Source organism: Mandrillus leucophaeus, unplaced genomic scaffold, assembly GCF_000951045.1.
Source record: "Mandrillus leucophaeus isolate KB7577 unplaced genomic scaffold, Mleu.le_1.0 Scaffold28, whole genome shotgun sequence".
NCBI classification, from domain to species: domain Eukaryota; kingdom Metazoa; phylum Chordata; class Mammalia; order Primates; family Cercopithecidae; genus Mandrillus; species Mandrillus leucophaeus.
In genome coordinates, this window is record NW_012102920.1 from 2,948,293 (window position 1) to 2,963,222 (window position 14,930).

At 56.3% G+C, this 14,930-nt stretch overlaps 1 protein-coding gene across 1 annotated transcript in view; it reads right to left on the reverse strand.

Annotated features, from left to right (window-relative positions):
- EXD3 (exonuclease 3'-5' domain containing 3) overlaps positions 1 to 3,578 on the reverse strand; it is a 117,425-nt gene extending 113,847 nt beyond the window's left edge. Inside the window, exon 1 of the mRNA XM_011985180.1 lies at positions 3,473 to 3,578. Coding sequence (XP_011840570.1) covers positions 3,473 to 3,527 — 55 coding nt within the window. The 5' untranslated portion in view covers positions 3,528 to 3,578. The remainder of the gene's footprint in view (positions 1 to 3,472) is intronic.
- Between the last annotated feature and the right edge of the window lie 11,352 nt (positions 3,579 to 14,930).

Consider the following 14,930-nt stretch of genomic DNA (forward strand, 5'->3'; position numbering starts at 1 on the left):
GCGTCTCCAGGAACCTGCACGTTCACTGTGCATTACCAGAGCGGCACGCGCTCATCACGGAGCTTCATAGGAAAAGCGGCCTCTCCTGTGGGCCTTGCCCTGTTCACCGCCGTGTCCACACTGGGCGGGTGCTGAGGAGCCCCTGTCTGGAGTGTGGACACCAGATGTGAAGGTGGCCATGTCCCCAGCCCCAGGCACCCCAGCAGGCCAAGCTGTAGCACAGGGACCTCCTCTGGGAAGCCAGGACAGCCTCAGCCTTGGAGGCTCCCATTGTTCGGAGCCCAGCAAGACAGGGAGGAGCGGCGGATGTGGAGGGAAAGGGAACCCAGGCCGGCAGGCTTCCTGGAGCTGCTGCATCTGCCAGAGGGCTGGCCTCCCCGCCCCCACCGCACCGCCTGCCAGCCCTGGTGCTGAGCCACAGTTTAATGCCGTCTGTGGGACTCTGAATTTCCCAGAGAAGGCTCAAGCGCTGCCTGGAAACCCCCAAACCAGGTGGATGTGGGCAACATGGCCTTTCAGACCTCAGCTGTGCCTGCTCATGCAAAAGCTGAAGTTTTTTGTTTTTTTTTTTTGAGATGGAGTTTCGCTCTGTCCCTCAGGCTGCAGTGCAGTGGCACAATCTCAGCTCACTGTAACCTCTGCCTCCTGGGTTCAAGCAATTCTTCTGCCTCCAAGCAATTCTCCTGCCTCAGTCTCCCAAGTAGCTGGGACTACAGGCGCCCGCCACGACGTCCGACTAATTTTTGTATTTTTAGTAGAGATGGAGTTTCACCATGCTGGCCAGGATGGTCTCTATCTTCTGACCTCGTGATCCGCTCGCCTCGGCCTCCCAAAGTGCTGGGATACCAGGCGTGAGCCACGTGCCCAGCCAAGGCTGAAGTTTTAGGAGGAATCTGTGATCACCGTGGACATTCGGATGGAGAATGTTTCTTGGCCTCGGGGGAGGGAGAGAGGAACAGGAGCTCAGCCCCCTTTTCCTGCCCCCGATGACGCCTCCTGACCCAGCGTGGGAGGGCCTCTCCAGAGGTGGCCACGTGGATGCTCCTCCAATGACCCGGACCAGGCACTCTACCTAAAAGGACAAACCCAGGCCTGGCTGTTTTCGGGGGCAGGGTCCCAGGGGTCACAGACACGGATGTCCTCCTCGGTGACCAGGGTGGCGCGGACAGGTGTCCAGGCAGCGAGGCTGGGCCAGCACAGGGGCCAGGACACCTCCCGCGAAGAAGCTGATCCAGAGCCCGAGTAGAGGAGCCCGCTGGGGAGGGCTGAGCTGGGGCCTCTTGTGGGGCTGGCCTTGTTGACAGAGCTGGACACTGACCACATAAGGGCAGGTGTCTGAAGCGGCACAGGAGGGACAGGGGATGTGGCCATTCCAGGAAACGCCAGCCTGTCCCAGAGAGCGCCGAGGCTGTGCCGGGGGCGCTGAGGCTGTTCCGGGGAGCACTAGGCTGTTCCAGGGGGTGCTGTGTCTGCTCCAGGGGGCGCCGTGTCTGTTCTGGGGGGCCATGTCTGTTCCAGGGAGCACCAGGCTTTTCTGGGGAGCACCATGGCTGTTCCAGAGGGCACCGTGTCGGCTCCAGAGGGCGCCAAGGCTGTTCCGGGGGCACCGAGGCTGTTTCAGGGGGTGCCGTATCTGCTCCAGAGGGCATCAAGGCTGTTCCAGGGGGCGCCGTGTCTGTTCTGGGGAGGGCCATTAGTGTTCCAGGGGGCACTGAGGCTGTTCCAGGGACCCTGCTAGCTGGGGGTTGCACTTTGAAGACATCCCACTCTGCTTAGGTGGAGAAAAGGCTGTAGAAGCCCTTGGGTACCTGTGCAGGGAGAGTCAGCTCTGTGCTGAGGCAAAGCCAGGGTCCCATGCGCTCCCCGGCCCCGAGGGTGGTCTCCAGGGGCGGTAACAGGGCCTCATCCTACAGAGGTGCAGGCCCGGGGCCTGCAGATGGCCTCGGAGGAGGCGGTGGATGAACGGAAGGGTGAGGGGTCTGGGCCCGTCCCGAGGGACAGGTGCGTGGTCAGGGCCCCACAGGACAGCCAGGGTTGTGCCTGCTGAGGGGCCGCATCCACACCAATCCCCGCCCAGCTCAGAGGCGGCCCCTCCCCCAAGACGCGGTGACCTGAATATGTCAGGGAAGGCGACATGCCTGGAGGTGCCCTCAGCACCCACTGGGAACACAGGAGAGGAAGTCCCTGGAGTGGTCTGAGGTCCAAGGAGGCGGCTGCATGGGATAGGGAAACTGAGGCAGAGAGGCTCGGCTGCTGCCACGTGGGAGCGGGGCTTTCACAGGGGAGAGGGCCATGGCCCTGCCCCATGGAGGGGCTGCCAGGCAGGGCATGTGTAGGGTGGGCCTGGGCAGAGGCCAGGGGGCGGTGAGTTAAAAGGCAGTAAACCCACAACAAACGGGGGGTCCGCAGCCCAGGGCGAGGCGGCCGGGCCAGGGCCTGACAGTGCTCACTGCTGTTTACAAGGACTGCAGGGTGAAGGACATGAAGGGGTCCCAGGCCCCCCTTCCCACCCCCTGCCCACAAAGACAGGGCCCTGGACAGCTCCCATGGGGGCTGAGCCCCTCCCAGGAGGCTTCCCGCCCCGGCCTGTCCCCGGCACAGAGAGCAGTCTGAGGCTCGGGCTGACACCCCAGGCACTAGGCAGCCTCCACTCCCTCCCAGCCTCCGTCTCCCAAACCCCGGCCCAGTCTTCAACTTGCAGGGTCTTGATTTGTAGGGACAGGAGGGAGGGAGGCTGCACCTCCCCTCGGGCTGTTTATCTTCAGCACTGAACCTGCCGGGGCAGCTGAGCTGAGCGGGGATGCAGCCTCCCTGGCTCTACCCACAGGGGAAGGCGCCTCTCACCTCCCTGGTTCTGCCCACAGGGGAAGGCCCCTCTCACCTCCCTGGCTCTACCCACAGGGGAAGGCGCCTCTCATTTCTCTTTTTTAACCTGAAAAAGCTGCTGGGAGGGCAGATGTTCTTCTTAACTCCAAGGGATGAAAAAAGGCTTAGCGTAAAAAACTAGGAACACTGAAGGCCACCACGGAACCGCCCGAGACTCAAGAGGCTGTGGGTTCCCTGAACCCCGGGAGGCGGCGCTGAGCACCCAAGGGGGTTTCGGGCCCTCCGCCTGGCACCCCGAGGGACAGAGGGGACCAGAGCTCCCACCTCTGCGACCAGCCCTGAGCGGCTGCACGGTCCCCGCCACCTCCCCCAGATGCTGTCACAGGCCTGGCGCCAGGCCACCCATGCTGGGGCCCAAGGAGGCGGCCTGTCTTGAACACCGAGGACAGCAAGGTCACAGCGGGGCCTCCGGACTCACAGGGTCCCAAGCTGTGGACACTGTAGAGAGGCCTGCAGCTAGGGGCCAGCGGCCTGGCCCTCGTCACTGAGTACAGAGTGGGCACCACCACCCCCCGAGGTGTGTGCACCCCCACACACCTTCCCCGACAGCCCCAGGGAGACTCGGCACCATCAGGCTCAGACTCACCCGTGCAGTGGCGCTCACCAGTGGCGGGGTCACCAGTGGGGTCTCCTGGGTCCATCCTCAGGGCCGGGCCGAGGACGCTGGCAGGCAGCTAGGAACGAGGATCTGCAGAAACAATCAGGTGGGGCCCCTGAATGAAGAGCCCCCTCCAACAGGCAGCCCATGGAGCCCACGCCCGCAGCCCCTGGAGGTGGTGGAGGGACCTGGTGCCCCGGGCCCCCAGTCGCTGAGCACAGCGGGCAGCTCCACATTCCTCTCCCAGCTGGCATGACGGCTGCCAAGTTTGGACCCTGCATCCAGTTCCCTGCCAAACCGCCCCAGCTTTCAGCAGGGAGGGCAGGGGATGGGAGGGCCCCGGGGGGCACAGTAGACAAACCCACACGGGCGGGCAAAGGGGCCTGTTCTTGAGGACAGCATGACTCCCCTTGCCATGGCCCCCTCAGGCTGTGTGTCCTGCTCCTGAGGGAGCCACACGGGAGAGAGGCGCTCTCCTCCACCTGCAGGACCAGGGACCCGGGAGCGACACCCTCAAGGCCGACCCAGCACACGGCTCCGTTAGAATCTAGGCGGCTGCTGACAGCTCTCATCCCAGGCAGACCTCAGCCTACCTCAGAGAGTTTTTTTTTCTTTTTTTTTCCTTTTTGAGACAGTGTCTCTCTGTGATGCACAGGCTGGGGTACAGTGGGGCGATCTCGGTTCACTGCAACCTCTGCCTCCCGGGTTCAAGTGATTCTCCTGCCTCAGTCTCCCCAGTATCTGGATTACAGGCATGCGCCATCATGCCCGGCTAATTTTTGTATTTTTAGTGGAGACAGGGTTTCACCATGTCGGTCAGGCTGGTTTCGAACTCCTGACCTCAGGTGATCCGCCTGCCTCAGCCTCCTGAGGTGCTGGGACTACAGGTGTGAGACACTGCACCCGGCCCCTGGGAGTGTTTCTGATGCAAAACCCCTGTCTAGACTTACGAGGGTTACCCTTTTCCTTCAATCTGCTTACGCAAGGCTGCATAAAAAGGCTTTCTTCGGGCGCCGTGGCTCAAGTCTCGCTCTGTTTCCCAGGCTGGAGTGCAGTGGCGTGATCTCGGCTCACTGCAAGCTCCGCCTCCCGGATTCAAGCCATTCTTCTGTCTCAGCCTCCCGAGTAGCTGGGACTACAGGTGCCCGCCACCTCGCCCGGCTAACTGCATAAAAAGGCTTTCTTTGGGCGCGGTGGCTCAAGCCTGTAATCCCAGCACTTTGGGAGGCCGAAACGGGTGCATCACGAAGTCAGGAGATCGAGACCATCCTGGCTAACCTGGTGAAACCTCATCTCTACTAAAAAAAAATACAAAAAACTAGCCGGGTGTGGTGGTGGGTGCCTGTAGTCCCAGCTACTTGGGAGGCTGAGGCAGGAGAATGGCGTAAACCCAGGAGGCGGAGCTTGCAGTGAGCCGAGATCTGGCCACTGCACTCCAGCCTGGGCGACAGAGTCAGACTCCGTCTCAAAAAAAAAAAAAAAAAAAAGGCTTTCTTCGACTGTATAGCTTTAGTTTGAATCACCCCCAGCAGTTACACAAAGCTCAGCACGAGAACTCCGAATCCTAACACAGGCGTGCAGGAGAGAGCTGCGCGGCCCTCCCCCAGGCAGCCCTCACTGCGGCCATTCCCGGGAGACAGACATTCCCGGGGAGACCGACCTGTGTGTGTCTCAGTCACAGGCAGCACGGTCACGTCTTGGCCTTCAGTTTTACACATTACCAACCAGCTCAGCCCAGGCAGGGTGAGAATCTGTCTTACCTGCGGGCCAACACACACCCCTGAACACACAACAACACAACCTCCTAAACCAAGTTACGTGGACATTGTCTGTGGACTCAGGACTGACAGAGGCCGATCGTAGCCACGTTAACACCATTCCCAGCCGTGTCACGTGGAGGGTTAGGATGGCTTTTCCTTTCTCACGTGGGCTGCTCCAGACTCTGCTCTGCCGTGGGGGAGGGACTGCTGCCCTCCCACTGCAAACGATGTAAACCCCGATGATACATCTTAGGAAACCGGTTTATGGACAACAGGCAGTGTGAGGCTGTGTTTCCCGACAGCAGAGCAGAGCCGTGCCCAAGGCGGCCCCAGGACAGCTGCTCCCCACGCTGGAGCCCGGGCTGGGCACAGAGTCCCACCATGCCGAGGGGGCCGCTGGGGGCCACACACTGGCAGGAGGGGCTGCTGGGACAGCGAGTGTGGGGGCAGGAGGACCCCCAAACCTCCCAGGACCCATGGCCCCAAGGCTGAGAATACAGTGGAGATACCAGAGGCCACATAGCACCTGACACACTGCAGTCCAGCCCAGCCCAGAGGAAGGACCACATCAAAACACAGCCAGGACCAGAACAGCTACAGTCGAAGACCACGCTGAGAGGAAGGCCTCCCACCAGATCCAGACTAAACCCGCGAAAGCCGGAGGACAGATCCAGACGAGACCCGCGAAAGCCGGAGGACAGATCCAGACGAGACCCGCGAAAGCCAGAGGACAGATCCAGACTAAACCCGCGAAAGCCAGAGGACAGATCCAGAGCAAACCTGCGAAAGCCGGAGAAGGACGGCCTCTGGGTGGGGGTCGAGTCCCACCCAGACGCAACTTAGGAGGGTTGAGAAAGGCCCTGGGCTCTCTGAAGAGCCCAGGACAAAATGTCAAGACACAACCCCACATTCAAGGGACTCAGCCAGAAGCTGAACAGCCCACAGGAGCAAAACACAATGCTCTTCCGAGGACGATACCTCAATCCAGAGTTTCCACAATGGATAATTCACAAAACACAATGCTCTTCCGAGGACGATACCTCAATCCAGAGTTTCCACAATGGATAATTCACAAAACTCAGTGCATAATAAAAATCACAAGACCGAAAAAGAAACAAGAAAATCCGACCCATAAACAAGCAGAAAAACACAAAAAACAGAGAACAGAAAGCAGCTTCGAGGGAGGCCTCAACGTTATTGGTGTTGGCAAAGACTTTAACACAATGATTGCAACTGTGTTCATGGAATGAACAGAAAACATGTTCAAAAAGTTCAAAGAGGCCAGGCGCAATTTGGGAGGCTGAGGCGGGAGGATCGCTTGAGCCCAGGAGTTCGAGACCATCCTACACAACACAGTGAAACTCTGTACAAAAAAACTAAAGAGTAGCTGGGTGTGGTGGCTCATGCCTGTGGTTCCAGCTACTCAGGGAGCTGAGGCAGAAGAGTCGCTTGAGCCCCAGAGATCAAGGCTGCAGAGAGCCGAGATCACACCACTGCCTTCCAACCTGGGTGACAGAGCGAGACCCTGTCTCAAGAAAACCCCAAAAAACCATGAATAAAATTTTAAAAATATGGTTTTAATGAGTAAAAGGAGAGAGAGAAATGAAGATTATGTGAAACTACATAAAAGAACTAAATGGAAACTCTGCAATAAAAAGTGTAATCACTGAAATGTGTTTGACTCACTGACTGTGCTTGACAGCTGACAGATGGCAGATGAGTCGGTGAATCTGAAAACAGATCAAGAAGGACCAGATTGAAAGAACGAGGGGGAAATGAACTGTGGCTCCACGGCCCACAGCCAAGCGTCCTCCGTTCCCCTGGTGAATGGCCCCCCCTGCAGCACTGCACACCTGGCTGTGCGGTTCACACGCTTCGTGGAGACAGTCGTTCCCCAGCCTCTGCCTGCCTCCATCTGGACGGCTGCACTGAAGCCCTGCTCGCCTGGGACTCCCTTCCCTCTTGTCCCCTGTGCTCCCCGAAGTTCACTCCTAGTTCTACGGGAGCACATTTTCCAGGAGCATCTCAGGCAGAACTGCAAGGGAGGAGCACTGAGTAGCCCTTTGCTTTTCTGAGAATGTCCCCATGACCATGTGCACCCAACTCCCCAAGACACACAGGCAACCACGTCCCCAAGACACACAACCACGTCCCCACACACACAGGCAACCACGTCCCCATGACACACAACCACGTCCCCACACACACAGGCAACCACGTCCCCATGACACACACACAACTGTGTCCCCAAGACACACAACCACGTCCCCAAGACACACAGGCAACCATGTCCCCAAGATACACAGGCAACCACGTCCCCAAGACACACAACCACGTCCCCATGACACACAGGCAACCACGTCCCCAAGACACACACACAACCACGTCCCTGTGACACACAAGCAACCGCGTCCCCAAGACACACATGCAACCACGTCCCCGTGACACACAGGCAACCACGTCCCCAAGACACACAGGCAACCACGTCCCCGAGACACACAGGCAATCACGTCCCCGTGACACACAGAGCAACCGCGTCCCCAAGACACACATGCAACCACGTCCCCGTGACACACAGGCAACCACGTCCCCAAGACACACAGGCAACCACGTCCCCGAGACACACAGGCAATCACGTCCCCGTGACACACAGGCAACCACGTCCCCAAGATACACAGGCAACTGCATCCCCAAGACACACAACCATGTCCCCATGACACACACGCAACCACGTCCCCAAGATGCATACACAACCACGTCCCCATGACACACAAGCAACCACATCCCCATGACACACAGGCAACCACGTCCCCAAGACACACAGGCAACCATGTCCCCGTGACACACAAGCAACTGCGTCCCCAAGACACACAGGCAACATCTCCGTGACACAGGCACACAGATGTCCCCATGGCACACAGGCAACCATGTCCCTGTCACACACACACACCGTCCCTGTGACACATGTGCAACAATATCCTCATAACACGTGCGCACCTACATCCCCATGACACATGTAGACTGTCCCTGTGACATGTGGGCACCGACATCCCTGTGACACACATGCATCTATGTCCCATGACACACGCACACCGCAGCTCCACTGGAAGCCTGGCTATGCGTGGCTGTGAGGCAGGGGTCATTCTCCTGATGGTCATGGTAATGCCCCTCTGCTGTCTTCTAGCCTCAGGGGTTGCTGAGAAATCTGATGCCCCCTGGCTCAACTGCCGGCGTCTTCTGGGGAGGCCCTGGGGTTGTGGCCAGATCCCAGCAGGATGGACGTGGCGTGGTCCCCTGGGGGCTCCATGGCTACCCTTTTGCATGTGACTTCCCGATTGTGTCCTGCCCTCCACGCCCTCGGTTCTGTCCTCGGGAACTCCTGCTGTTTAGAACTTACACTTCCTGGGACTAAGTCTGTGTTCTCATCTTTCCTCCTCTGCCTTTTTGGGAGATTTCCTGAACTTTATTTTGCAACCCTCTCATTGAATGGTTCATTTCTGCTATCACAAATTTGATCCTATCCACGAGTTCTGGTTTTCTGAAGCTTTTTCTGAGGGTCTCCTCTCTTATTCCTGGCTTCTCCTCCTACCCCCGTTATTAGTTCATTTTCACGCTGCTGATAAAGACATACCTGAAAGTGGGAACAAAAAGAGGTTTAATTGGACTTATAGTTCCACGTGGCTAGAGAGGCTTCAGAATCATGGTGGGAGGCAAAAGGCACTTCTTACATGGTGGTGGCAAGAGAAAATGAGGGCCAGGTACAGTGGCTCACTCCTGTAATGTCAGCACTTTGGAAGGCTGAGGCGGGCAGATCACCTGAGGTCAGGAGTTCATGACCAGCCTGGCCAACATGGTGAAACCCTGTCTTTACTAAAAATACAAAAGCAGCCAGGCATGGTGGCTCACGCCTGTAATCCCAGCACTTTGGGAGGCTGAGGCGGGCAGATCACGAGGTCAGAAGATCGAGACCATCCTGGCTAACACAGTGAAACTCCGTCTCTACTAAAAACACAAAGAATTAGCCAAGCGAGGTAGCAGGCTCCTGTAGTCCCAGCTACTCGGGAGGCTGAAGCAGGAGAATGGCAAGAACCCGGGAGATGGAGCTTGCAGTGAGCCAAGATCATGCCGCTGCACTCCAGCCTAGGCCACAGAGTGAGACTCCGTCTCAAAAAAAAAAAAAAACAAAAGTAGCCAGGCGTGGTGGCAGTGCCTCCCAGCTACTCGGGAGGCAGAGGCAGGAGAATCACTTGAACCCGGGAACAGGGGTTGCAGTGAGCTGAGATTATGCCACTGCACTCCAGCCTGGGTGACGGAGCAGAACTCCATCTCAAAAAAACAGAAAGAAAATGAGGAAGAAGCAAAAGCGGAAACCCCTGATAAAGCCATCAGATCTCATGAGACTTATTCACTATCACAAGAAAAGAAAGGGAAAAACTGGCCCCCATGATTCAATTCCCTCCCACTGGGTCCCTCCCACAAGGGCAATTCTGGGAGATACAATTCCAGTTGAGATTTGGGTGGGGACCTGGCCAAACCATATCATTCCACTCCTGGCCCCTCCAAATCTCATGTCCTCACATTTCAAAACCAATCATGCCTTCCCAACAGTCCCATAAAGTCTCAACTTATTTCAGCATTAACCCAAAAGTCCACAGTCCAAAGTCTAATCTGAGACAAGGCAAGTCCCTTCCACCTATGAGCCTGTAAAATCAAAAGCAAGCTAGTTACTTCCCAGATACAATGCGGGTACAGGTATTCAGTGAATTCCGTTCTGGGCTGGGCGTGGTGGCTCATTCCTGTAATTCCAGCACTTTGGGAGGCTGAGGCGGGCAGATCACCTGAGGTCGGGGGTTTGAGACCAGCTTTACCAACATGGAGAAACCCCATCTCTACTAAAAATACAAAATTAGCCGGGTGAGGTACATGCCTGTAATCCCAGCTACTTGGGAGGCGGAGGCTTGAGAATTGCTTGAATCTGGGAGGCGGAGGTTGCGGTGAGCTGAGATTGCACCATTGTACTCCAGCCTGGGCAACAAAAAAAAAAAAAAAAAAAAAAAAAAAAAAAACCAAAAAAACTGTTCCAAATGGGAGAAATTGGACAAAACCAAGGGGTTACAGGGCCCAAGCAAGTCCGAAATCCAGCAGGGCAGTCAAATTTTAAAGCTCCAAAATGATCTCCCTTGACTCCAGGTCTCGCATCCAGGTCATGCTGATGCAAGAGGTGGGTTTCCATGGTCTTGGGCAGCTCTGCCCCTGTGGCTCTGCAGGGTACAGCCTCCCTCCCAGCTGCTTTCATGGGCTGTTGAGTGTCTGCTGCTTTTCCAGGCACGCGGTGCAGACTGTCAGTGGATCTACCATTCTGGCATCTGGATGACAATAGCCCTCTTCTCACAGCTCCACTAGGCAGTGTCCCAGTAGGGACGCTGTGTGGGGGCTCCCACCCATTTCCCATTTTTTTAAGACGGTGTCTCGCTCTGTTGCCCAGGCTGGAGTGCAGTGGTGTGATCTCAGCTCACTGCAAGCTCTACGTCCCAGGTTCACACCATTCTCCTGCCTCAGCCTCCTGAGTAGCTGGGACTACAGGCGCCCGCCACCACGCCCAACTGAATTTTTTTGTATTTTTAGTAGAGAGGGGATTTCACCATGTTAGCCAGGATGGTCTTGATCTCCTGACCTTGTGATCTGCCTGCCTTGGCCTCCCAAAGTGCTGGGATTACAGGCGTTAGCCACCACATCCAGCCCCCACCCATTTCCTTTCTGTACTCCCCTAGCAGAGGTTCTCCATGAGGGCCCCACCCCTGCAACAAACTTTTGCCTGGACATTTAGGCATTTCCATACATCTTCTGAAATCTAGGCAGAGGTTCCCAAACCTCAATTCCTGACTTCTGTGGACCCACTGGCTCAACACCACATGGAAGCTGCCAAGGTTTTGGGCTTCCACCCTCTGAAGCTACAGCCCGAGTTCTATGTTGGCCCCTTTCAGCCATGGCTGGAGTGGCTAGGACACAGGGTTCCAAGTCCCTAGACTGCACATAGCACAGAGACCCCGGGCCTGGCCCACAAAACCACTTTTTCCTCCTGGGCCTCCAGGCCTGTGATGGGAAGGGTTGTCATGAAGGTCTCTGACATGACCTGGAGACATTTTCCCCACGGTCTTGGGGATGAACATTAGCCTCCTTGCTACTTATGCAAATTTCTGCAGCTGGCTTGAATTTCTCCTCAAAAAATTGCTTATTCTTTTCTACTGCATCACCAGGTTGCACATTTTCTGAATTTTTACGCTGTTTCCCTTTTTAAACAGAATGCTTTTTTTGTTTTGTTTTTGAGATGGAGTCCTGCTCTATCACCAGGCTGGAATGCAATGGTGTGATCTCGGCTCACTGCAACCTCTGCCTCCCTGGTTCAAGTGATTCTCCAGCTTCAGCCTCCTGAGTAGCTGGGATTACAGGTGTGTGCCACCATGCCCGGCTAATTTTTGTATTTTTAGTAGAGACGTGGTTTCATCATATTGGTTAGGTTGGTCCTGAACTCCTGACCTCGTGATCCGTCCGCCTCAGCCTCCCAAAATGTTGGGATTACAGGTGACAGCCATTGTGCCCAGTCCCAGAATGCTTTTAACAGCATCCAAGTCACTTTTTGAATGCTTTGCTGCTTAGAAATTTCTTCCTCCAGATACCCTAAATCACATCTCTCTCAAGGTCAGAGTTCCATAAATCTCTAGGACAGGGACAAAATGCCGCTAGTCTAGTCTCTTTGCTAAAAGATAACAAGAGTCACCTTTGCTCCAGTTCCCAACAAGTTCCCCATCTCCCTCTGAGACCACCTCAGCCTGGACCTTATTGTTCATATCACTATCAGCATTTTTGTCAATGCCATTCAACAAGTCTCTAGGAGGTTCCAAACTTTCCCACATCTTGTCTTCTGACCCTCCAAACTGTTCCAACCTCTGCCTGTTACCCAGTTCCAAGTCACTTCCACATTTTTGGGTATCTTTTCAGCAATACTCCACTCTACTGGAACCAGTGTACTGTATTAGCCTGTTTTCACGCCGCTGATAAAGACATACCTGAGATTGGGCATAAAAACAAGTTTAATTGAACTCACAGTTCCACATGGCTGGGGAGGCCTCAGAATCGTGGTGGAAAGCAAAAGGCACTTCTTACACGGTGGCGGCAAGAGAAAATGAGGAGAAACCAAAAGTGGAAACCACTGATAAACCCATCAGATCTCGTGAGTCTTATTCACTACCATGAGAATAGCATGGGAAAGACCAGCTCCCATGGTTCAATTACGGCCCCCTGGGTCCCTCCCACAACAGGTGGGAATTCTGGGAGATACAATTCAAGTTGAGATGTGGGTGAGGACACAGCCAAACCATATCACCCACCTCGGGAGACCCCGTGGCTCGGCTTGGCTCATTTCGTGCAGGGTCCCTGGCGCTGATCCCTCTCCTCTCCATGGCAGTGTGGGGACTGCAATGCGTATCTGAGAGTGAGGGGCTAGTCGTCTGCTTGGAAATGAGTTGGAGGCACCCCAGGAGTGGGACCCCACAGTGAGTGACCCAAGGGGCCCCGGAAGATGCAGACCTGACCGTGTCTCCCCCGGGACGGTCTGTCCAGGAAAAAGTCCTCCCAGCCGCACCTGCCAGCCACCGGGTTTGGGGGCACAGACAGCGAGCTGCAGACCCCACTCCTCTGCAGCCCTCCCCACCTTCAGCCCAGCTGCAGCGGCACCCAGAACACCCTGGCCCGGGGTCTCCAAGGGTGAGGGCCGCAGGGTCTGGCAGCACCCCATGAAGGCTGCCCCAGGTCCCTGTTTCAGCTCTCCAAACCCCCGTACCCAGGGAACCTGGGCCTCCATTCCTGAGCCCCCCAGTTTTTGCCTCTCTCATTCTCTTTGCCCCTAAGGGATTTTGCCTTTTTAATTCTTTTGCTGTCACCTTAATTGGCCTTAGGGGAGATGGACCAGCAGGCCTGAGATCCAGGGTGTTAGGGCTCCTCCCAGCAGGGCGGACCCAGCCACACAGAGCCCACCGCCAGCGTCCAAGGGCTCCAGAAAGGGCGTCGCTGCCTTCTCAGAAGGCCCTCTCCACTATGCCCAGAACCGTGAATGCCCCGGCCTGGGTTTTTCACCAGGAAATGAAGGGAAAGACAGACCTGTGGGATGGAGGTGGGTCCCAGCGGGGGCAGTCACACCCCCATGCCATCTCTGCACAGACCCCGAAGGATGTGGAGTGCCCTCCAGGGCCGTACAAAGCACCACAGGGTGCGAGCGACAGGGACGTGTGTCCTCACTGTCCCGAGGCTGCAGCTCTGACACTGGGTGGGGAGGGTGGGCCCCAATCCCTGGGTCTCCTCCCTGGGTCCTCACAGGTACCCCCATGTGTGTCTGTGTCCTGATCTCCCCTTCTTATGGCAACACCAGTCCTACTGGATTAGGGCCTATCCCAAAAACTTCATTTCACCTCTGCAAAGACCCCATCTCCAAATACAGTGACATGGGGCCTAGGGCTTCAACATGGCAATTGGAGGGAAACAACTCAGCCCACAGCATATCGCAGATCCTTCCCCCAACAGAGGCAGAGGCTCCCCACGCCAGCTCTCGGGGAAGGGTCTGGGCGCCCACGGGGACTCTGCACACTATTCTCTCCACCTCCATGAAAGAGGCGTGTCCATCTCCCGGATGAGAAAACTGAGCTCAGCCAGGATCAAAGCAGGTCTCGTCCCAGTCTCCTCACTCTACCACTCTCCATTTTTATTTGCTTTTTATTGCCTTTTGGCTGCCTATAAAGGCAATTATTCATGTAATACAATATTTGGAAAACTACATTTGCAAATTCTGAAAAATCATGCAAAAACATCACTAAAAGCCAGCCGGGCACAGTGGCTCACGCCTGTAATCCTAGCACTTTGGGAAGCTGAGGTGGTCAGATCACCTGAGGTCAGGAGTTTGAGACCAGCCTAACCAACATGAAGAAACCCCATCTCTACTAAAAATACAAAATTAGCTGGGTGTGGTGGCACATGCCTGTAATGCCAGCTACTTGGGAGGCTGAGGCAGGAGAGTTGCTTGAACCCAGGAGGCAGAGGTTGCGATGAGCCGAGATCACGCCATTGCACTCCAGCCTGGGCAAAAAGAGCAAAACTCCATCTCAAAAAAAAAAAAAAAATCACTAAAAGCCACAGTCCCCTCCTGGCCACTCCTGTCTCCTTCTCGCTCCTGGTGCCATCTCATCTGTCTCAGCCTCTGCCTGTCCCCTCAGAGCTGTGGCCCAGCCCTCCCAGGTGCGGGGGAGGGGTCATACACTCTCCCACAGGTGATCCGGGTGCTGAGAGGGGAAACAGTGCTGTCCCACAGGTGAGCCAGTGGCCATTTCCAAATTCCCAGGGCCTCTGTCAGCAGGTGTCCAAAGAGCCTGCTTGGGAGCCCTGCACATCCACATGTCCCACCCTTGGACCTCCAAACTGCACTGGGGGCCGGCACAGTGGGCTCTGACCCACAGGGATGCTGGGCTAGCACCCTTGGGGGAAGACAGTGGGCACCCGGGGCCTGAGCAGTGGGCAGAGCCCCAATCCCCGCTGCTTCCCCCCGGCTGCTCCCTGGGGACCCCCAGACCACAGTACCAATGGGGGCAGGGTGGGCCCCCCACACAGGTCCTGGACTCATGTACAACCTCCTCTCGCCT